Source organism: Dendrobium catenatum, unplaced genomic scaffold (genome assembly GCF_001605985.2).
Source record: "Dendrobium catenatum unplaced genomic scaffold, ASM160598v2 fragScaff_scaffold_372, whole genome shotgun sequence".
NCBI classification, from domain to species: Eukaryota; Viridiplantae; Streptophyta; class Magnoliopsida; order Asparagales; family Orchidaceae; genus Dendrobium; species Dendrobium catenatum.
Genome location: NW_021318834.1, coordinates 652,769 through 675,654, shown reverse-complemented (window position 1 = coordinate 675,654; position 22,886 = coordinate 652,769). Strand labels below are relative to the sequence as shown.

The 22,886-nt window shown below is 36.9% G+C and overlaps 1 protein-coding gene across 1 annotated transcript; it reads right to left on the bottom strand.

Annotated features, from left to right (window-relative positions):
• Positions 1-2,275: 2,275 nt before the first annotated feature.
• LOC110094252 (CLK4-associating serine/arginine rich protein) lies at positions 2,276-22,045 on the bottom strand. Its single transcript, XM_020819446.2, has 13 exons — positions 21,724-22,045; positions 14,470-14,508; positions 14,246-14,394; positions 13,979-14,054; positions 5,300-5,597; positions 5,107-5,213; positions 4,973-5,020; positions 4,671-4,877; positions 4,012-4,110; positions 3,382-3,509; positions 3,131-3,287; positions 2,586-2,690; positions 2,276-2,505 (listed from the first exon to the last, which is right to left on the bottom strand). The coding sequence occupies exons 1-13, from the start codon at positions 21,918-21,920 to the stop codon at positions 2,481-2,483; spliced, it is 1,635 nt and encodes a 544-aa protein (XP_020675105.1). The 5' UTR covers positions 21,921-22,045; the 3' UTR covers positions 2,276-2,480.
• Positions 22,046-22,886: the final 841 nt, after the last annotated feature.

Sequence of the window (22,886 nt, the reverse complement as noted above, 5' to 3'; positions counted from 1 at the left end):
AGTTTCAGCCTTTGTAGATGATTATACTGCAAAGATCAATTTGATTAGAGAGATGTTGAAATTCGCACAAGATAAATAGAAGAAGTATTACAGTTAGAAGCGCAGATTGGTTGAGTTTCAGATTAGTGACCTAATATATGTCAAAGTCAATCCTATGAAAGGTGTTAGCATATTTGAGAGAATTAGCAAGCTCAGTCTAAGGTATATTGGACCTTTTGAGATCAGTGAGAGGATTGATAGTTCTGTTTACAAGTTATTGTTACCTGATCATATGTCCGATATACACAATGTGTTTCATGTATCATCTTTAAGAAAGTGAGTATCTGATTCTGGGAAGAGATTATATGTTGATGATGTTGAGGTTCATTCAAATCTGCAGTATAGAGAAGAACCAGAAAGAATTTTGGCATATGATGTGAGAAATTTGAGAAGCAAAAATGTTCTTATGGTTAAGGTGCAGTGGAAGTATAGGAAAGCTAGAGAGACTACTTGGGAGAAGGAATCTGATATGAGACAGTTGTATCCAGAAGTATTCTGACTCATTATGCTTTGAGAATGTCGAGGACAAAATTTTTCTTAAGGTGGGTAGATTGTGAAACCCTTTGAATTTTCATGATTTTTTTGGTTAACTTAGAGAAGTTCAAATCACAAATCGTCTTTCCAGAACATTTATAATATCGTATTTTAGCTTCCTTAATTTTTTTGTAATTTTTGGGTACTGTCGAAATTTCTTAAGAAATCGGTACCTGTGGGTACAAGTGGGGGTTTTGAGACCGTTAGGTGTCCGTTTTACAAACCAATTTCACCATAATTTTTTAAATAAAATTTGTTAAGTTATCAATATTTTTTCCAGTGCTTAAAAAACCGGACCGGACCGGCCGGTTCGACCGGTTCAACCATGAACCGGTCACAAGGCCAGTCCGGTTCAGCCCTAAAACCGCTTCTACAAAGAACCATACTGAACCGGTCAGAACCGGTGGTTCAACCGGCGAACCGGTGAATCGGTCCGGTTATTTTTGAACCGGCCGGTTCAAATCTCACATCTCACAAATTTTAAGTATTTTTTTAAATAAATAAATTAATATATATTAAAAACATTTAATTAAAGTTACATATATTTTATATAATAAGTACTTTTGTCCTCAAAGGATCATGAAACATCTTCACATAACCTCCCCATGTGCTCCCTTGGTGCAAGGAATCTAAATATGCTATATAAACAATAGCAAGAAAGTGTTTCTAAGGGATGTGGGACTAAAGAAAAGGTGTATGGGGATCAAGGGTAAATGGGGAGTGATTTAAATGGACGGTTGATGTTGAATCTATTTAATCGTAGACCATTTGTTAAACATTTAAAGGTATCAATGATATAGGAATTCAGTGATCTTATGCTCGTTGGATTCTTCTCGTCGAGCCGCTCAATTCGACTATAAGCATGTCACATTTAGAAACAATTTAGTAATCCAAATTATGGTTCAAACCCTCCAATAACACTTCGGGCCCTAGATTTGGACTAAATTAAGTAGAACTTGGGATCATTGGGTTCATATTTCCAAGACATTCATTGATTATAAGTTTGCTAAAATCGAAATTCAAATGGTCCCAATTTTAATTTCAGAAGTTTCTAACTTGATTTTGAGTCAAAATTTGTGCCCTATCAAGATTATTTTTTGACAATGTATCAATCCTTAATTAAGCAAATGATCACTTTTTCTTCTTAAATGCAATTTTTGCATCTTCTCAAAAAAAAAAAAAAAGCAAATGATTAAAGAAATTTAGGTTTTTTTAAAAAAAAAAATTTTGACTATGCCAACTATTTTTTTTAACATGCCAACTATTTTTAATCAAGTTAAAATATATTACCAAACATTTAGGTTATTTCAACGATTTTTTACTATTTCTTACAATTAACACCTAAGGTTTGAGAAATTATTTAAAATGCCACATAAATTAGAAAAATTATCAAATTATTGGGAATGGATAATATTTGACCTGCGGCTTCGAAAAACTCAAATCAAAATATCGGAAAATATAGATTTCAAAAAATATAGATTTCCACTAATTTACTAAATCAAGGTTTGGCTATAGCTCTTTTAAAGTCATAAATCGAATTTTCTAATTTTGTTGATATTTTTTTATAAACTTTCACCACTTAGACGGTAGTTATGAGTAATATAAAATAATTAATACATTAAAAAAAAATATTTCAAATAACCAGCTCGCCCAAACTCAGCAGCCAGGATTCATTCTACCTCTATTAAACTACTACAAAAAATGCATACAAATTCATCTTTAGCTACATATTTCCAGCATCAAAATACTGCAAAAGCATGCAAATATTATAACGTTCTGGTAGTTCAATTGGCACATTATGTTGATTTGATTCTCTATAATGTACTCGCACTATAGTTTTAGGGTTTTTTTTTTCTAAAGCATAATTACAGAGCCATATCCTCGGTGTTGAGCCTATCAAGGCCAACTCAATATCTGGAGCGACTTCTCAACCTACAAATAAAAAAGATTCATTTAATTAACCAAACCAAGTCTGTACCAATAGCATCAATTACGGCATACTATGAAGTCACCTCGGCGAATGCGACGGCGAACTTGATCGAGAGCTTGACCGAGAGTAGTATCTCCTTGGACTCCTACTTCGGCTCCGTCCGCGGCTTCTGCTGCGTCTATGCTTTCTGTAACAACATAGTAGAGATTTTAATAAACAATGAGCTACAGGTCGTGAAATTAAGGCTTCGTTTAGGACGGGTTTTTTATTGCTCCTTAAAACAGCTTTTTATTTTTAAAATTAAATTTTTTATACTTGAAAGCTGCTTTAAAAAACAGTAAGAAAGCCGTCCCAAATGAAGCCTACAAGTTCATTTGGAACGGCTGCATTTTTATTTTTTAAAAAATCAGCCAACTTTCTTACAACTATTACACTCTAGTAGATCTAACTATAAAAAGCAACTTCTGCACAAAAATTTCTTATAAGGAACAAAAAAACAATAGCATAGCAAAAGTATGTCAACATTTTGAAAAACAAGGGAATGAAAGAACTGTCCAAAGTATAGCAGCAAATAAACTACATGAAATCAAATGATATACATAATGATGGATTAGACGACATTGATACCTTGCTGGAGAATGGCTTCGGCTTCGGCTTCGGCTTCGGCTTCGGCTATGACTACGGTGTCTGTAGCGGCTTAATCTACTTGTTTCTGCAAGTTTTTCCAGCCTTTGTCGTTCCTGCTCGCGCTTCTTGGCCATTTCGGCGGCAGAATCCTTCTTAACTATAAGATTTATTTATGATTTACCAGAAGGAAAGATTATTATGGTGTACCAATATGATATATAATTGATGTCATGATTATTAAGTCATCTTACTCTGTTTGTTCAGTTGTTTGTTCATTATTCTTTTAAGACGTTCTTGAGGAGTTTCCTTCTTTTCAATCTGCTCGGCCTTCACGGCTCCCCCTGGAGCAGCCTTGCTAAGTTTAGCAATTCCAGTGGTGCTAGAATCATGAAACATTTACAATTTACATCAATAATCATCACAAAAATCATGATAACATACTACATAAATAAAACAAGGATATTCATGAAACATTAAGCCCGTATAAAACCTAATTGCTTTCACTATTCAATTCTTCTATATTTAAAAAAGAGTGAACGCCTGCATACTATAAATGAGATTGTTAGGAGTCAAGAACCAAGTTCATTAAATAGCACAATATTAGGGGGGGGGGTGAGTGAGTCGAGTTGGCTCGAACTCGACTCATTAATGAGCTCAAAAGTCGAGCTTATCAAGCCACGAGTTCGAGCTTGAGCCCAACCTGGCTTGGCTCCTAAGCTCAATGAATAACTCGATTAATTTAAAATATATTTACAACTCATTTTGTTTACAGCCCTACAAAATACAACCTATCTCATTTCCCAACTAAAAGGACAACTAAACAAAAATTAAAAAATAAAAAAAAATTAAAAGGACAACTAAAAATGAAGAACATTAAATACCTGGCATTTCTAGAAATTTTAGTGTTCTTTTCATTTTCTAGGGATAAAGCTGATGCAGGATCAACATGCAGTGCTTCGAGTATCCGGTTTCCTGATGACCTGCAATAGAAAAAGACAAAAAAATCAATGATGTATACTTTCCAATATAGGCAACTGTTGAACTCTCACATTCCTTCAGTTAAAAGAAAAAAATGTGCTCATCTGCATATGAAGGAAGAAAAGAAATAAGCTTTTAACAGCTTGTAAGTTCGGCAAACCCAACCCCAATATCCTCCCTCGCCACCATGGAACCTACAAAAGAACTTTTCTCCAAAAAACAAGACTAAAATATGCATAATCCTGGGCTATATCTGTCACCAAAGGCCCAATGGTGAAACTGGGGTAGTAATGGACTCCTGCTCCCTAGATTTGAGAAAATCCTAATCCTAAAACTTTTTCATGTCTATTTATATTATAAAAGCTTAGTAAATCAGGCTCCCCTCCCCTCTTTATTTTGGATAAACACTTTCTCCATCCAATCTTAATTGAAATCCTAATTCCGCCACTTTAAAGGCCCATATAATAGTCCCTAAGAAATCAGAACACCACCAGAATAAGTTGTAGCAGAGTAAACATGGCCCAATCTATCTTTGCAAATATTAAAGGTCGAGTGCTCCGACCGGTTCTGAGAATCATCTTGTAATGGAGATGATGGTGGAGAAATTGCTCCAATTTTTCGATCATTCATGTCAATGGAGCCACCAAACTCTGTAATGTACTCAATTTTCGGAGGCTTTGGTTTGCTTCTATGATGACCATTATCAGAATGTACTCTGTCATGTCTCCTTGAGTATGAAGGTGAATGCGACCTAGACTTGGATCTTGATCTGCCAAACAGAATAACACACATGAGATTTCATCTCCAAAGAGATGGCTTGGTATTATCAGCAAAGATCATCAACAATGTAATTGTAGCATATACCTTCTGGAGTGAGGATAAGCATCGTATGTGGGACTTCGCCTAGACTCCCTACAATAGATACTTCAGATTAAGGAAACTTAACATAAAAATAGTATCTTTAATGAACCATAAAATGATATGCTAAAGTATTGTACCTATACGGATCATTATATGGCGCTCTTCCTAGAATTCGTGCAGCTTCTCTCTCCTTTTCCCTTTCCATTTGAGAAGCTTTCCTTCTTTCCTTCCTGCTTAATTTCCTCTGCAAATTTTAAGGTGCTTAAGTACACAATTCACTGTAAATTATCAAATCCATATGGCAGATATTTAAAGCCATGAGAAACTTACAATAGATGGATCCCCTCTTATTACTTCTTTTTGTCTTTTCTCTTCCTCCTTGGCTTTTTTGTCCATATAAACAAGCCAATTATACCTCTTGATACCAAAATCTTTGGCAAGCAGCTCCATTCCTTCATCATTGCTTTCATCACTACTAACATCCTTCTCATCCTCATCATCATCCTCATCATCTTCATCATCTTCATCAGTATCAATAGCATGGGGTTCCTCATTGCCATCTCCTTTATAGGAGAATCCTACCTGAGAATAAGAACCTTTGCTTGCTGTTGGTTGAGATGAGTGTGCCCTGTGGAAATGATATAATTATGAAAAGAAAAAATTAAATTTGCAAATTCATTCATAAAAAAGTATTATCAATCATTGATTAGTACAGATGTAAAATTTAGCCATTTAGAGGTTCCATAAAGTACATAAACTTACAGTATTGGATATAACTCGAAAGATAAATTAATGCTTTGAATATTAACTCATAAGGTAAAATAAACCACTTGAATTTTAAACCTTTTCACAAACAAAACACCGTGCCATAAAAGGGTCTGAAAACACAAAATAGAAACGATGCATCACGTTTAATACAAACCAAAAAAATTTTCAAATTTGAACGAAGTTTTCCATACAGTACAAAGCAAGAAAATGACAAACATATGATCACTATTCTATAGCTACATAACCTTTAGCAATGCATACACTGAATAATGAACACAAGACTCGATAGATGCAGTAAAATGAAACCAAAAAAAAAAAAACCAGATACACATCCAACTTTCACATTTCAAAATTTGTAATTATACATAGAACCACTATATATCAAAAGAGACTAGTGGAATGCTCAGTAGAAGCAATAAACACTTGAGAAATCTCAAGTGAATGACCAAAATGGACCTACCGGTTTATATGATGCAGCAGTAACAGAGCTCGTCCTAACTACTGGAGGACATGATAAACAACAAATTTCACAAAAGACCAGTGAAACAACAATCCCACAAGACTGCGGAAACCAGAATCAACTCAGACAAGTAGCAACTAGCGACAGCTTAACATACCAGCTGACGCAAAGTAAAAAATTCGAAAGATATGTGATCCATAATAAATTTGCTCAAGCTTCATATTAAACAATATAAAGTTATTCCCATTCCTTCCTCTTCTGCTTTTCACCTGTCTAATGGCTGAAAGGTAATGCAATGAATGCATAAAGTTGATTAACAAAACTGCACAAATAATTTTCAATCAATGAAAAATCATACAAATCTAGTTGCCCTTTCCTCATAAATATGGACGGACAAGCCATTTAAAACAACTTCGAAGCCCCACAGAGAAAATGTAGACAACATTAAAAAACTTATTCTGATAAAACCTCATTCTATGAATTATTACGTTATCCCATTACACCTCTAACATGAATTTATATAATCCATGTAAAAAAGTTGCATAAAAAACAGTGAAGTCTAAGCAGACAAGTAGCACTTGGTTTGCATACTAAGTTAACGCAAGGCAACAATTCTAAAAATAAAATTTGGAAAACAATTGGAAGGTGATGAAGATTGCTATTTGACAATAAAATCTCTTACTTTCTTTCCTCTCATTCTTCATTTCATCAATCTAAGTGGGCATGAGGACAGAAATAATGCAATCTTACAGCACCAAACCATTATGTTAGACCAGTCCAGGAGGGATCGGTCCAGTCGGTTTAGGAGGGACTGGCCATGGTTTACTCCATGCAAAAATCCTTCCTGAAACAGCTCACGCACGACATGCGTGCGTTTGGCACGTACAGGAGGAGAAGTTCCGCCTCTATTAGCGTGAGCCGGTCCCGCATGGACCGGCTAGACTGGTCCAATGGACCGGTCTAACAATACTCCCCTCCCAAAGATCCACCTTGTCCTCAAGATGGAAGGATGGGATGGTGTTGGTAGCTTTCTTCAGATGCTCTGTTAGTGGTCATGCTATCGTCCACTGGAACCAAGCTAAAGCTTTCCCTTCCAAACATAAGGTCGCTGTCGTCAGTCTCTCCTACTCTGTCACCCCATTCACCATGAGATACATCTCCACCCGGTACACCCACCTACAAACATCCTCCCTTTCCAATATTGGCATCCCCAGCTTCCTTACCCTAGGATCACTACCACCCAAATATCTTCTTCCTCCTCCAGTGTAGCGGTTGTCGTGATCTCTCCATATTTCCCCATGCATCGAGGGTGGGAATCCCCCCTTTCTTCCCTTCGCCTCACATGACCCATCCCCATGGTTCGGCCTGTCCCCCTCCTTCGGTCGTCCACTCCCCTTGCCCAAAAGACCTCCCATAGTGGTCAACCACCCCGCCACCTTCACCACGAAATGCCCTTCCTGTTGTTCTCCCATCCGCTAACCCTATTCTGCTCCCTATCGAAGCCTTAGGAGGTGGCCCTTGACCCCCTCCTTCTCCGATGAGTGGCTCCACTTGCCCAAAATGCCTCTCATAGTGGTCGGCCTCCCTACCACCTCCACCAAAAGATTTCATCGTTGTTGTCCCCTCATCCAGAAACCCTGATCCAACCCTTATTGGAGCCACAAGAGGTGGCCCTTGATGAAAGAAACTCCACTCGTCAAACTCCTCTTGTCCGATCTCCTTTCCCTTCGATTCGGCCAAGTGAATCCCGGCCAAATCTTGGTTAGGGTTAGCCATCGGTGCCACTAGTGAAGTGTTTATTTGCATCTCCAAGAGCCTTCTTAACATCTCCTCCACCCTTCTAAATTGATTTTCCATACGGTTTTCCATATATGAAAATCTTTCTCCCCAAGTAGAAAACTTCTCCAAGCCGATTTTGAATTGCTCCATCCAACCTTCCAACGCCTTCATCTTCTTTGTTGTCATTAATTGGATCTTTGCTCCAATTGCAAAAACAGCCAAGATATCTTATTTTTCTGCCCAAGAAAGCTCTTTGATACCAATTTGATAGGAAACACCGGTAGATCTCAAGTAATTTCTATCAATCTTTAGAAAACAACAAAAATCCTCCACAAAAATCCACACAACCACAAAAATAGTAAATAATTTGTATTATTTGATGAAAAAGAAGTGGAAAATACCAAGATACAATTGATCCTCTACTCGAGAGGAGGATTGATCTCTCCCAATCTCTAGACGCCGCTAGTGCCCATACGAAAACCTAAATCTAAGAGATCTCAAATTTCAGCCAAATTCAAGATGCCCTAACCCTAGGAAAACATATTATTTAATGCATACAATTCAAAAGGAAATCTCTAAACAGTCTCTACATTCAAATTTCCCTCCTAACTCTCTCAAAAATCCTTCCTAAAACAGCTCACGCATGCCATGCGTGCATTCAGCACGTTCAGGAGGCGAAAAATTTCCGCCTCTGTTAGTGTGAGCCGATCCCGCATGGGCTAGCAATGGACTGGTCTAACAGAGGATTAATTAGGAGATGTTTTCTAATTGAAAAGTGACAAAATTGGGAGCTGATTTGGGAGGGGATTAATTCGGAAACGTTTTCTAATTGAAGAAGGTTGATTTGGGGGCAAATTTGAGAGCTGATTTGGGAGGAAAATAATTAAGGAAATAGGGCAAATATGGGGGTTGATTTGGGTAGGGCTATTTTGATATTTATTGTTTATTGTTTGCTTTAAGTAGCTGATTTACCCTAGGGTTAAGGTTATGTTTCGTACGTATATTTTTGTGAGTTTTTTGTCCACTGTTTTTGTGATTAATTCTAACGGCATATAGGATTTGGGAGAGAAGGTCCTCCTCTCGAAAGAGGATCATTGTATCATGTTTGCTTGTATTTTTTTCTTATCAATAAAATCTGTTGGTTAGCTAAATTTTACTTTTTGTTTGTTGATTTTTTTTTTCTTGAGTCCTATCAAATTGATATCAGTGCAAGTTTTGGGAACCTACGGTCGAGAGAAGAGTTGAAGCGTTGGAAGAAAAGATTGAGAGGGAAGTAGAGCAGCTGTGAACAGATGTAAAATCGCTGAATGAGCGTTCTTCAGTGATGAAAGAAAAGTTTGAGAATTTAGAGGAGATGATGAAGCAGATGTTGAAGTTTCAAACTAAAGCGGCTCCATCAGAAGCAAGGGGTAATTAGAAAAATGACATGTCAAGGAGTGATATGGATAGGGGATATGGAGGAGGTGGAAATTGGAGAAGAATAGGGAGGAATATCCCCCTTGAGCCTTTACTGAGGAGGGGTATAGATAAGGGAAATGGAGGTAGGAGGGAATAGAAAGAGGAGGAAAAGCAAGCGGGATACGACAAGAAGAGATGGGACGGGGAACGAAAGGGAGGACGCGCATGGGTGGATATATAAGATGGAGAGATACTTTGCGGTGAAAGAGTTAATGAAAGGTGAGAGACTTATGACAGCAACTCTATGTCTTAAGGGGAAGGCACTGGCATGGTACCAATAGAGGGAGACGAGGCACCCAATCCGTTCGTGGGAGGAGTTTAAGGACCGCTTGTTGGAGCGATTTTAAGCCAAATAGGATGGGGATTACTATGAACAATTCTTTGCATTGACACAGGAAGGCACTGTGATGGAGTATTAGGAAAAATTTGAGCTTTTGTCAAGACAGGTAGGGAGGCTACCGGAGATAGTAATAGAGCGTAATTTTATGAAAGGCCTCAAACCAGAGTTGAGAGCAGGGGTGCAGGTGGAAAGGCCCTGTGGCTTGGGAGAGGCAATAGAGCTGACTTAGCTGGTTGAGGATAAGAATTCACTACAGAAGAGTAGTAAAGGGGTCAGTTTGGGAGGGTTCCTTCCACACAAGGACCACTTTTCTGGCGCCTAGGGTGCAGACTATACCAGTTCAAAGGAAGGCTCCAAAGGAGGGAGGTTCGGGAATTTGACAAAGAGGAAACTTAAAGAGGCTAACATATACTGAACTACAAGACAAGAGGGCTAAGTGGCTATATTTCATATGCGACGAGAAATTTACACCGGGACAGATGCAAAAATCATACATTGTAGGTTCTCTTCTTATGTGACGATGAGGAGATGGATAAGGCAGAGACAACAAGAGAAGAGGTAGAAGAAGAGGAGCCCTTACACTTGGAGGTGGTCGAAGTTTCATTTAACTATGTTGTGGGATTCACCCCAAATCACATTATGAAGGCCAGCGGACATATAGGAGGAGAGGCAGTGGCAATCCTAGTGGACAATGAGGCTACAAAATTTCATATAAAACCAAGCAGTAAATAAAATAGGGCTGAAACTAGTGAACATGAGATGTTTTGGAGTAATGATGGGCACATGAAAGATGGAGAAGAGTAGAGAGATTTATCAGGGAGAATTTTCTTCCATTAGAGTTGGGAAGTACTGACTTAATTTTGGGAAAGAAATGGCTATAAACCTTGAGAGAGACTAAAGATAAACTGGAGGGCATTAGTTATGGAGATCCAAGTGGAGGGGAGAAATGTGGTAATCAAAGGAGGCCTCGACTTATCTACAAAAATGGTTTCTTCGAAAATCATAGTTCATGCCATATAAGAGGAAGGAGGGGGGTTTTAAAAAAAGCTCTAGAGTTTGGAGAAAGGACAGGCGGAAGAGATAGAGGACATTCCAAACATTGTCCAACCACTTTTTCAGCAATTCAGAGAGGTATTCCAGCTTCCCCAGAGATTGCCACCCCCATGTGCGCACAAGCATACCATTGCTTTGAAGGATGGAGTCTCCCCCATTAGTATTACGCCACAGATACAAAAGGACAAGATTGAGAGACTGATTCGGGAGATGCTCGAAGCATAAATTATCAAGTCCAACATGAGCCCTTTCTCTAATCCGGTATTGTTGGTGAAAAAGGATGGAAGATGTAGGTTGTGTTGAACAAGGAAACTGTACCATACAAGTTTCCCACACCAGTCATTGACGAGCTGTTAGATGAGTTGCATGGATCTATGATATTCTCCAAGATCAACTTAAAATTCGGGTACCACCATATCAGAATGTGATCAGGAGAAACATACAAGATAGCTTTTAGGATGCACGAGAGACACTATAAGTTCTTGGTGATGCCATTTGGTCTCACCAACGCACCAACCACTTTCTAATATCTGATGAATAGGGTATTCTAGCCTTACTTACGAAGGTTTGCGATGGTATTTTTGACAATATGTGGGTATATAGCACGTCTAAGGGGAAGCAATTGAAGCATTTGGGAGTTGTGCAGTCTACCTTAAGAGAGCACTCGTTGTTTGACAATCAGAAGAAGTGTTCTTTTACACAACCCAGAGTGGAGTATTTAGGGCATGGGGTATCTCAAGAGAGAGTGGCAGCTGATCAGGGTAAGATTGAGGCAACGCTCAGATGACCCATACCCAAGTTTTTGAAGGAGCTGAGAGGATTATTGTGGCTCACAAGCTATTATCGAAAAATTGTGAAGGGATATAGTTCTATAATAGGGCTGTTGAAGGAACAGCTCAAGAAGGACAACTTCAATTGGGGAGAGTTAGCCATAAAGGCTTTTGAGGAGTTAAAGAAGGCTATGATCAGTGTGCCAGTATTAGCACTCCTAGATTTCAGCCAGCCTTTTGTTGTCTCTAGTTGAGACAGATGCCATAGGTTTTGGGTTGGGAGCGGTGCTCATGCAGAACCTAAGACCAATGGCCTATTTCAGTCGGGTGTTGACGGCCAAGGCACGACTCAAGTCAGTCTATGAGAGAGTTAATGGCAATTGTGTTGGCCATTCAAAAATTGCTACTTCCATATTTATTAGGAAGACACTTCATCGTCAGAACTGACTAGACGAGTTTGAAGTATTTGTTGGAGCAGATAATGGTTACTGAGGAGTATCAAAGGTGGCTTTTCAATTTATTGGGCTATAACTTCGAGATTCAGTATCGATCTGGGATTAAAAACAAAGCAGCATATGGTTTATCAAGTGCATGGGGTAGCCTCCAGATGATGGCATTATTTGTGCCCTTAGTGGTTGATTGGGAAGCATTGAGGAGAGAATGAACAGGTTGCAGGGTTGAGGAAAATTAGGGAGGAGCTGGTGGAAAATAAGGACAACCATACATGATACTCAATAGTGGGATAGAATTTGCTTCATTATGGGCTATTTTGTGCTTCCAAAAACCTCTTCTTACATTCCCTACATGTTTCAGGAGTTTCATGGGACGATCATTGGAGGACATTCAAGGGTCAAAAAGACACATCGTTGGTTGTCTGCAGATCTATATTAGGAGAATATGTCAAAGGATGTCAAAAAGATGGTCGCTAGCAATGATATATGTCAGAGGCACAAGTATTTAACTGTCTCCATAAGGGCTCCTCCAGCCGTTAGCTCTACCATAAAAGGTATGGGAGGAGGTGATCATGGACTTCATTGAAGGGTTGCAAAAGCCAGAACGATACTCTACGATAGTGGTGGTATTGGATCGGTTGAGTAAGTATGCTCATTTCATTCCCCTTCGCCAACCTTATACAACAGTCTCAATAGCGATAGTCTTCATGGGGAGGTAGTGAATGATACTCTATGAGAGTAGCGATAGAAGGTCTCCTCTCAAAAGAGAATCATTGTATCTTGCTTGTTCGTATTTCTTTTCTTATCAATAAAATCTGTTGGTTTGCTAAATTTTATCGTTTGTTCACTGATTTTTTGATGCTTGAGTCCTATCACATTCCCAAGTATTCCAAGTCTCAGAAGTCAATTAAACTCTAATTTCCCTTTGCTCACAAGGATGGGCAATCCATGCAAATAAGCTGCAAAGCCCACAAGCTGATGTTGATGACAATAAGAAAATTCATTGTGATAAAGCCTCACTGAAAGCGCCTATAGCATCCCATCTATAACATGAATTTAAACAATATCATCAAAGTAGCCTCAAATAGAAACAAATTATCAATGAAATATTTACTATTTAGTTATAACAAGCTTTTATTAGATGTGAAACCAGAGATGCACTCACGTAATTGATATGATCCTTTTCCTTTATTTATTTGCACTCACGTAATTATAACTGAGACAATGGTTGGTTCAGAGATGCAAGATATCAGGTCCTTACAAAAACTAGAACAGACTAGAAAATCATTAAACAATAAAAAGACCTAATATTTAAAGGTAGGAAAAAAGAAATATGCTGACGAGAGACAACAGTGCAGCACAAAATGCTGTCAAATATAAAAAATATTCATTCTAACTTCACTTTGTTCAGCTACTATCACAACAATCTAGCCAGTTAATGGGAGTCCAAGTTAACATCTATGCACGTCAAATATAGTACACATTACTATTTAGTCTTCCCTAGGATGAAAATTTCAAAAACAAAGTTTTAATTCAAGTCATAAAAAAACATTTAATTTAATAACTAAGTTCAAAACACATCATCATTTCATAATAAACACGGTCCACGGTAACTTAAGTTGAAGTGAAATTTTCTATAACTGGCTATCAAACAAAATGGCTATAACTGGCTATCCACCTATAAAGCTCAAAGTTCAACAAGCTTTCTCATTTCCAAACTGACATCAAACAAAATGGCTCCAATTAGACTAATGGAATTTGGTGAATAAAATATCAAAAAGAAAGTGAATATCAAGCAACAATGAATGCAGCAACGTGTACTTGTATTTTTTTTCTAAAATATTTTATTATTTAAGAACATCATAAGTACCTAAGAAAGAAACTAACCAAAACAACAAAAATACAGTACTTAAGATCAAAAGGACAAACCTTTCAAAGATGAAGGAAGGAGTAGATTTTGTCTCTAATTCTTCAGAAACATGGCGAAGGGCCTCTTCATCAGTATCTGTTGAGAGGTATAACGTTGTATGCAATATAAAGACACAACATACGAGATTAAAATTAGAAGACCAATTCTAATTACATATAAGGGACTATGCAGTGTTGAGAGACGCAAATATTTCCATTATAGGTCATGCAAGAAAACAAATCTTTTATGTACTACAATTGAGAAAAAAATATAAAAAAAGTACCGACATCCTCTACGTCGATGCTTAATTAAATCCCAGTAACGCTCAAAATTAACAAACTCTTCTAGTTCTTCTTCTTCTTCAGACTTTTGCTGTGCACGAAAAGGCCGAGTGCTGGAATCCCGTATGAAATCCAGAAGCGCACGGCCATCAAACCTGCCAAGGAAGAAGCAAACTGTAGGCGGCAGGAACATTCCACTTGATGACAAGTATACAAGCCAAAATAACCACCTGTCAATCAAAATATCCTGCTTCCCGTTCCAAGGTATCCTGCAATTTGACAACGTGCAACAAGTAACATATATATAAGTACCAATGCTGAATCAAAATATCATCGCTGTTAGAACATTCCAGATAATGTTCAAACTTCAAATATGATAAATAAGTCTACTAGAAAATTTAATTAATGTAAGAATTGATATCATAAAATATCAAAAGATTACCATTTCTCACCTAATTTTTATGATTTCAATAAAAAGTGTTCCTAACTTTATGATTGTTCTTGATATGTATGTATGATTTCTTGCTTAAGTTGAACCTGACTTATATTTATTTTTCAAAGTTTATATATCAAGAGCAACCATCATCTTCTACCACTCTAATCTTCCCCCATTAAGTATATATTAAATTATATTACTAGCTTTTATTATCATGGTGCGTTCTGTCTATAATGTTATACAGAAATTTGACTCTGTACTGAGCTAATCAAAACGCATAATCTATTATGGTCCTGTAGAGAAAAAATCATTAGAAGGGCTCCAGCCAGTATAACCGGAAAGAACAGCATGTCTACTCTCTTCCCAATGTTTTAAAATCAATTTCAATTTTGGACCTTGAAAGGGTTTGAATGCTGTAATTTCACTGTATCAGTTAATGATCTCTAGTATTGCCTCTATTTACAATATATTTGCACAAAAATAAATACGTGCAGTTTAGTATATTCTTATTTGGAATGCACTGTTATATAGATTACTGTGTAATATAAATGTCAGAGCAATTTATCAATTCCAGTTTGCTCTATTTAATGCTATCGAATGTAAATAGTGCAATGCTATCAATGATGATCAACATAAATTCTTTCGTTTAAATTCTGTCAAATCTACTAGAGCACCAGATGGTGGCTATGTAGATCGGTTGATGTCTGTTAATTGTCTCTTCATTTAGGCAATGGTCATCTTAAGTTAAACTAACATGTGAATTAAAACACCTTCAAGATTCTGAGAACCAAATAACAACATAAATTAATAACATAACAAAACATAAAAAAATTAGCTAATCAAACAGCTCCAATACATATCTTTAAAATGATAAATCATCAACAAATCTATTTGATCAGGCATGAATCACGAAGCAATATTTGAATTGAAAAGTTCTAAAAGTAAATTCAAAACCATCCAAACTCCAATTTTAGCAAACTTATATTTGAAATTAATTTTCGATGAGATGAGTCAAATAACACCAAAAGCATTTTAATATAAGAAAGTCTAAATGAGACTACATTAAGCGCTTGAGATGCAGTTGAAAATTTTGTGACATTAATTGAAGGAACAAAAATCCTCTGAATCATATATGCTTACATTTAAAACAAGAGTCTCGATGGAATGAATCTATCAAGTCCAAGATCGCTCAATTTCAAGATCATTAGAACACTTAAATACCGAAAAAATATTATATGATCAAGAGAATCACACAAATTGTCTAATGATATGTTTGCGGATTTTCGATAAAATTACCAAAAAAATCTAAAAAATTATAAATAGACAAAAAAATCTAAAAAATTATAAATAGCCCCTCATTTTTTATACAAAAGTGATTTAAAATTGGATAGAGCTAAGAGATTGAAAGCCAGAGCTTTGTCTAATGATAGACGTAGACAATCACTACCAGCAACTGCTGTCACACTAGCATTGTTGCTCCGCCATCGTTACTGAACCACCTAACACCAAACCGTGATAGCCAGTCCATTGTCGCCATATTGTTAGTCTGATCATTATCGTCGGACCAACGTTGCACAGCCGCCATCATTCAACAATAATTGCCCAACCTTCATCACTCAAGCACCGTGGTCCGATTACCTATTTGATCATTATCTCTTGACCAAAATTGTCACCATTCATTGTATGTTTAGCATTCTCTACTACAATCATAGGAGACTGAGCTAGCATTCTAAACATTATAATCTCATCTACTCTAATTAAGAGGATCAAGCCCCATAGTTTTTTTTCCTTCCCAAGTTTTCCACATGAAAACTCTAGTACCTCCTATGAACTTTTCTTTCATTTGTGTGTGTGGAATCTTCGTAAAAAGCTAATACATAAAACTCTCACTCCATCGCCACAAATTCTCAAGCATGTAACATTTTGGCATTTTTTATGGGAAGATATCTCAGCATCCTATAAACTTCAGAAAGATGGATGATAGGAGTAACACCAACAACAATAGGGCTTTTCATTCCAACACTCATCAATCCAAAACCAATTCCTCAACTAAGGACTTGGCAAACAAGTGAAGGACCTCAAGGTATGTCCCTAGAGGATCACATGCCGAAGGAGGAAGAGTATTAAGTTCAAATACATTAATTGCTAGAAGAGTCCGGCTAGTAGAGAATAGCATCATAGCATATGATGGAGTTTTCCAACCACAAAATCAACATAATAGTATTGATTAATTTGAGGACACTCATGCGAGACCTCACTGTTGCAAACCTAGATCCAAAGATTATAATTTCGATGATAGCAAGTATTTTTGACATTTCTATTTATCTACTATTGTCTGCCTACTAACGTTTTAGATCCACAAGGTAAATTGCAAATTAAGCCAGTTCAAAATTGGGTAGATTAGGACTGAGTCAGTTTGTAAGTGTAATTTCTGTTGTTTTTTCTGTTCTTGAGTCAAATGTAATAAGGTGGATCCTTATGCTAAACAATCTTGCACACACACTCAGAGGGAGAAATTCTGTATGTTTTAAAGTTTTCTATTTTTGATCATATCGTCCGGGACGATCCAAAATCATCCTGGACGATCAGTTAAAAACAAAAACCATAATTAGGGCATCCATGTTAAGACAACCGAATTAAGCAAATCGTTCTGGACGATATTAACATCATCCTAGACGAAAGACTCAAATAAAAAAGAATCAGCCGCCAAACTCTTCTAGGTATGATATTATTTTTTGAAATCATACAGGACAATCCCATATCGTCCTTGACGATTCATTACAATCATGCCTAAATTAGTCAGGTGATTAAGGAAAACAATTAAGGATCGCGGGATCGTCCCGGACGATCAGTTAGAAAAACCTTAGTCTTCTCCTGAATCAACTGGATGACCCGAACGATATGCTGGACGGTCAGTTGAAATTCTCCATCGTCCACGTGTATCACCTGGACGACCAGAATGATGTGCTGAATGAAAATCCCTAGTTTTGAACTAATTGTACGAGACGATTAAAAGAATCGTACTGGACGATAAGTTATATTTCTTCACTGTCCAACATATATCTTCTAGATGATCAGAATGATGTGCTGGACGATATGTATGATTTTGAACTAAGCGTACAGGACGATGTCCACATCGTCCTGAACGATAAGAACAAACAAGGCTTCTAATCATCCAACCCCCCCAGATCGTCCTGGGTGAAAGGGATCAAAATACGTTGATCGTACACAGGACGATATTTTAAGCCCTTCTTTATAAGATCTCTTGTTTATTCAAGGTGAGATCTTTTGTTGTTGTCCTGACCTAAGAGAGCCAAGAGAATGAGAGGGAGAGCTTGGGAGAGAGAGAGAGAAAGAGGATCTTATGAGGGGGAGTTTGTGAGAGGTTCACAAAAGTTGCTCCAAGCAAGGATCTGAGTCGTCTTCTTCAGTCTTCGTCCTTGGTTCCTTGGTGGCTCTAGGGAGGTCTTCATCAGCACAAGGTCAATGTTCTCTGCCTACTTCAGGAGGAAGCAAAAGGAGTCTGGGTTCTCTATCTGCTTCAGGAGGAAGCAAAAGAAGTCCGGTTTCTCTGCCTCACTAGGGTCGGTGAAAAGGAGTTTGTAAAGGCTTCTCCGCCTTGTTGTGGGAGAAAAAGGAAAGTTACTATTGTTTTAGTGCAATACCTGGAGGAGAGGCTTCAGGGAGTGGACGTATGACAAGTTGATCGAACCACTATAAAATATGGTGTATTCTTTCTTATTATGTTTTTGCATTTTAATTTCAGCACTTTATTTTCATGTGGATCATTGCATGGTTTAATGTTTTAAAATATTTCAAAAAGATTGTGCTTTTTGTTTAAGGATTTTTAAAACTACCAATTCCCCCCCCCCCCCTCTTGATTAGCCTCGGGCTAGTTCATAAAGGCTTAACAACCCTAACAAACTTTCACTCACCACCATGTCGAAGTTCTTCCACTACAGCCTAATCCAAAAGTCATTGACACTGCTAGTTCAACTCATCTTTCTTATGTTGTTTAATCGGCTCCTTATCCCCTAGCAACCTTAGTGGACTTATTTCAACAAATGTCTCACCAACTACAATTGTCATATCCAAATAAAATATGCCAAGTCACCTAATTTGCAATATCTTTTATAAGCATCACCATAACCAATTAAAAAAAATACAAACACAATGTTGAAACTTAATGTAATCATATTGTACATAATGCTCTTTAGACACTCCACAAATACTTTAATATTATTCAGTACTTGATCATGCATATATTTAATAACTTCAACATATCTTTTACACACATTTCTTCCTTAATGCAAACCAAACTTCTGACTTGACCATATGCTTTCTCAAGATAAATAAATTTATTTGAAGATCATATATTTTCTATGTATACTTTTCCTTCGTCTTAAAATATATTTGTTTCCATAGTAAATCTTTCTAGCATAAAAAATCTCCAAAACTATAGTGAATTTGTTGCATAGAAAAAATAACTTATAAAATTACAAATGAAATGATTAATGCAATAACCTCATACTTCATCTAATGTCACAAAGGTTGAAGTCAAGTTGCAGGAATGAGGTAAGAAGCTATATCACTCTCTCATAGTTTGATAGCATGACTCATAAGTCTAATTCCACTATAACTAGAATAATCTTGAACATCTTTTTTGTTATTCATATTGATAACAAAATACTTCTTCGATTCATTTAGAATCTTCTTAATCTTCAAAATTTTATTTAAAATATTTACTAACCTAACCACTTCATTATCTCCCATAAATCTCCAAACCTTAATGGGCACCAAATATTAATAAAAAACTTTACCAATATCCATTCTTGTCAGGGTTAATTCTACTTCACTTCTTGGATCAAGCACTTGTTTTTTTATTCATTATTCCCTTAATAGGAAATTTCTTCTTTTAAAACCCCATTTAATGATTTCTTAAAGTAAAATTTGACATCTTTCATTTTTCTACAAATTTAATTATGATCCTATCATTTTCATTTTTAATACATTTAATTTAACTACTCTTTAGATCTCTTATCTATTTCCTTAATTATTCTATATATCTCATTCTTGCATTCCTTAATATTAAGCTAACTACATAAATAATTAAAAGCTTTATTTTTCTTTGTTGGGTAAACTCTTTACAAGACTTCAAACTTCCTTACAATAAATCATCTCGCAAAATTTCAAAATAATAAAATAGACGACAACTAACCATAACTACTAGCCCAATTTAGCATATAATTGCAAGGGTTTCTGATAATTTTTAGTAACAGTAACCCATTTGCATTAGCATTGTTTGAGAAGTAACGATATACTAACTATTATTTGTTTCATTGCTTAAATGGTTCACTAATTAATTTTGAAAGCAACTAATAAAATTGTGGAAACTAAATATAGTTACTGAATAAACATTTATGAATACCTAATAAATATTGTTTAGGTTCTCTGTAAATCTTTGAGGTCATTAGATGGTTGTATAGATGGAAAGTCATGACATGAGTTCAAAATTTATTTAGCATACATGAAATTGAAGCCAAGTGGTAAGTGCCTCTCAAGAGAATTTTTTCCAAAAGAGAAGACTCCAATGCTCAAGAAAATAAGCAAACTGCAATGCCCATCATGGTCAACGAGAACATGACATGCCTACTTTCTAACGAATCTCCCTAAGGGGAGCACGACATGCAAGCTCACTACCAAAATTCCAAAATTGGAAGGGATTATCATAGGCAAGCTTTCTCTCCATACAAGCATGAAAGAAATGTGTGGTCTCTAACATTAGGAAACTTCATCATCAAACTCTACTCCAAGCAAAAAGTGCACTTCAATGCAATCATTTACCAATAAGACCAACTCACTCAATATATTTGCGCAGGGCAAGATCTAAACTCTTTGCATCTAATAATGACTTGCCAAGCACGAAGCACCTAAAGAGATCAAGTGATCCAAAAATTGCAATCAATGATGTTTGGAGGCAAAGGTGACATAAGAGAGTGACGGTGAGTTGAATCAACAATGAATGCAAAGCCTTGACATGTAGAGTTTTCAAAGGGGTATCAACAAGATGTGATAAAGAGTTTTCAAAGAAGCTCCTAAGGGTCTTACAGGAGGAAGGAGAAGATTCAAACCACACCAAAATTTATTATTCTTTTTCATTAGTCGTTTCATTAGTACATAAAAATCTTTGCCTTAGGATCCATGCATGCCTTCATACCCATGTTGATCTTAATGGATTTTTTATAAGAGCGCATCAATTTCCCTCTCTACTCTTTAACCTTATTTTTAAGTTCAAAATGCATCCCCTTTTCACTTTTGCAGAAGAATCCTTGTAAGGAATAAGATGCCTTCTTGGACTTTGAACATGCAATGACTTGCAGTTCACATTGTCTTTTTCACTTGTCGATGTGTTAAAGCCTTTGATAAGATATTGACCACTTGCTTCAACTACAATTGCATGAGATCCTCACATAAAGCTATCCACCAAGCTAGATAAACGAATTAGACATGCAACAATAATAAATATAATTTAGAAGTTAATGCTTAGGTAAGAAACACGGATCTTGGATAGCTTCCAAGTCAGCTTATAAGCCGTCACACTCAAGATATCAGATACAGCATCTTGGAAAAATAAAACAGAACATCAGGATGGTAAACAGATAGAAATCGTCAAATGAAACCATTTGTTTATGATGATAGTAGGCTGATTTATAGATCAACATCTTGTCAACAGCAAATCAACCGTTTTCCTCTCAATTCAACAGATATAAGTTATCATCAAATCATCCATAACTCTTCTCTGATACCCTTTTAAAGTTGGTGCTATCCCTCTATATCTGTCTGCTAAAGCTTTGAGGTACACACTTCAAGAACTATATGAGAATTTGAATATAAGGGCAGTGATCCATTAATCAGCTCAATGCAAATAAAGTAAATATGGGCGATATGGGGCATCTGCCACGATCAAAATGAATTGAAAGAAAAGCTAATGACAATCAAAATATGCCATAGAAATCATTCAATAAGAACAAAAGAGGCAAGAATGTACAGGCCCTGTTGGTCCTGAGCGGCCTGGTAGAGTCCTTCGTCTCGGTGGACGCGGCACCGTGATCCAACGACCTGAAGCGACTGTTGAGGGTCGCCGCGCCTCTTGGCGAGGAAAACAGCGCGCCGCTGGGCACGCCGTCGGGCGGCGTCCATCAGATCGTGGACCTTCCTCTCTGACCTCCTCGCCTCGTGCCACATCTGTTCTGTCGCGCCTTACCCACCAGTTGCAAGAATCACTTCCCGATGTCAAAACCCTAACCTTACAATTCTCGTCGCGGTAGGCTTCGCTCTTGAAAGGGGGAAATATGGATCGAACCCTTTAACAAAAACTGCGGCCTATAAAATGAGAGCCACGCCCAATTTATTTATTTAAATCAAATAAAAAATTACAATATGTGACTTTATAATATCACTAAAGCAAATAAGAGATTTTTACATGCATACCACTTTAAATTATTGTAAATACATATTCAACATCTAAATTTTTATATTTATTAACATACAACTTAAAATCCTATTTTTCATCTATTCTAACACTCCATTACTCCTCAGTGACTGCCGCTTCTTCCCTCGTCAGCGATTGCCATGACAACGATGGCTCCAACGGTGGAATTGCTCAACCAAATTCTCGACCTGTCGCTTCTTCCCTCGTTAGTGATTGCCATGACGGTGATGGCTCCAGCGGTGCGGTAGTTCTTGGTGTCGTTGGAGCCATTGGCTTCAAAGATAGTAGCTTTGCGACAATTCTTGATGTCGCCTAAAACAACTTTAAGGGCAGTCTGCCGAAGCTTTCAAAGATCAAAGCCAATGGCTCCAGTGGTGGTTCATTTAATGTATCGCATAATCTCATGTATGATTCTATTTCTTCTGGTTTTACAATCCTGTTTCTACTTTTATTTATGTGGATCTATAAGATAATTACTAGCAATATTATGTACCTCACAATAGTGCTAATAGAAATTTATCACTTAAATCTAAGTTCACCTATAAGGAGAGAGGGATAACCTATGATGGGTATGGGAATCCAATTTCACCTCCCCCTAACTCAAGCTCCAGCTCATCCAAAAGCAAGAACACTTGGAAGTTGGAATTATATTATGGAAGTAGTTGTTAGAGGAACGACCCTCCTATTGTTTGTAGTAATTTATCTGTTGTTGTGTTTGT

Coding starts and splice junctions, on each gene's coding strand:
- LOC110094252 (XM_020819446.2), bottom strand. CDS start 21,920: ATGTGGCACGAGGCGAGGAGGTCAGAGAGGAAGGTCCACGATCTGATG. Junction 14,055..14,245: donor TAAGCATCGACGTAGAGGAT/GTCGGTACTTTT, acceptor ACCTCTCAACAG/ATACTGATGAAGAGGCCCTT. Junction 5,021..5,106: donor CCATATAATGATCCGTATAG/GTACAATACTTT, acceptor TATCTATTGTAG/GGAGTCTAGGCGAAGTCCCA.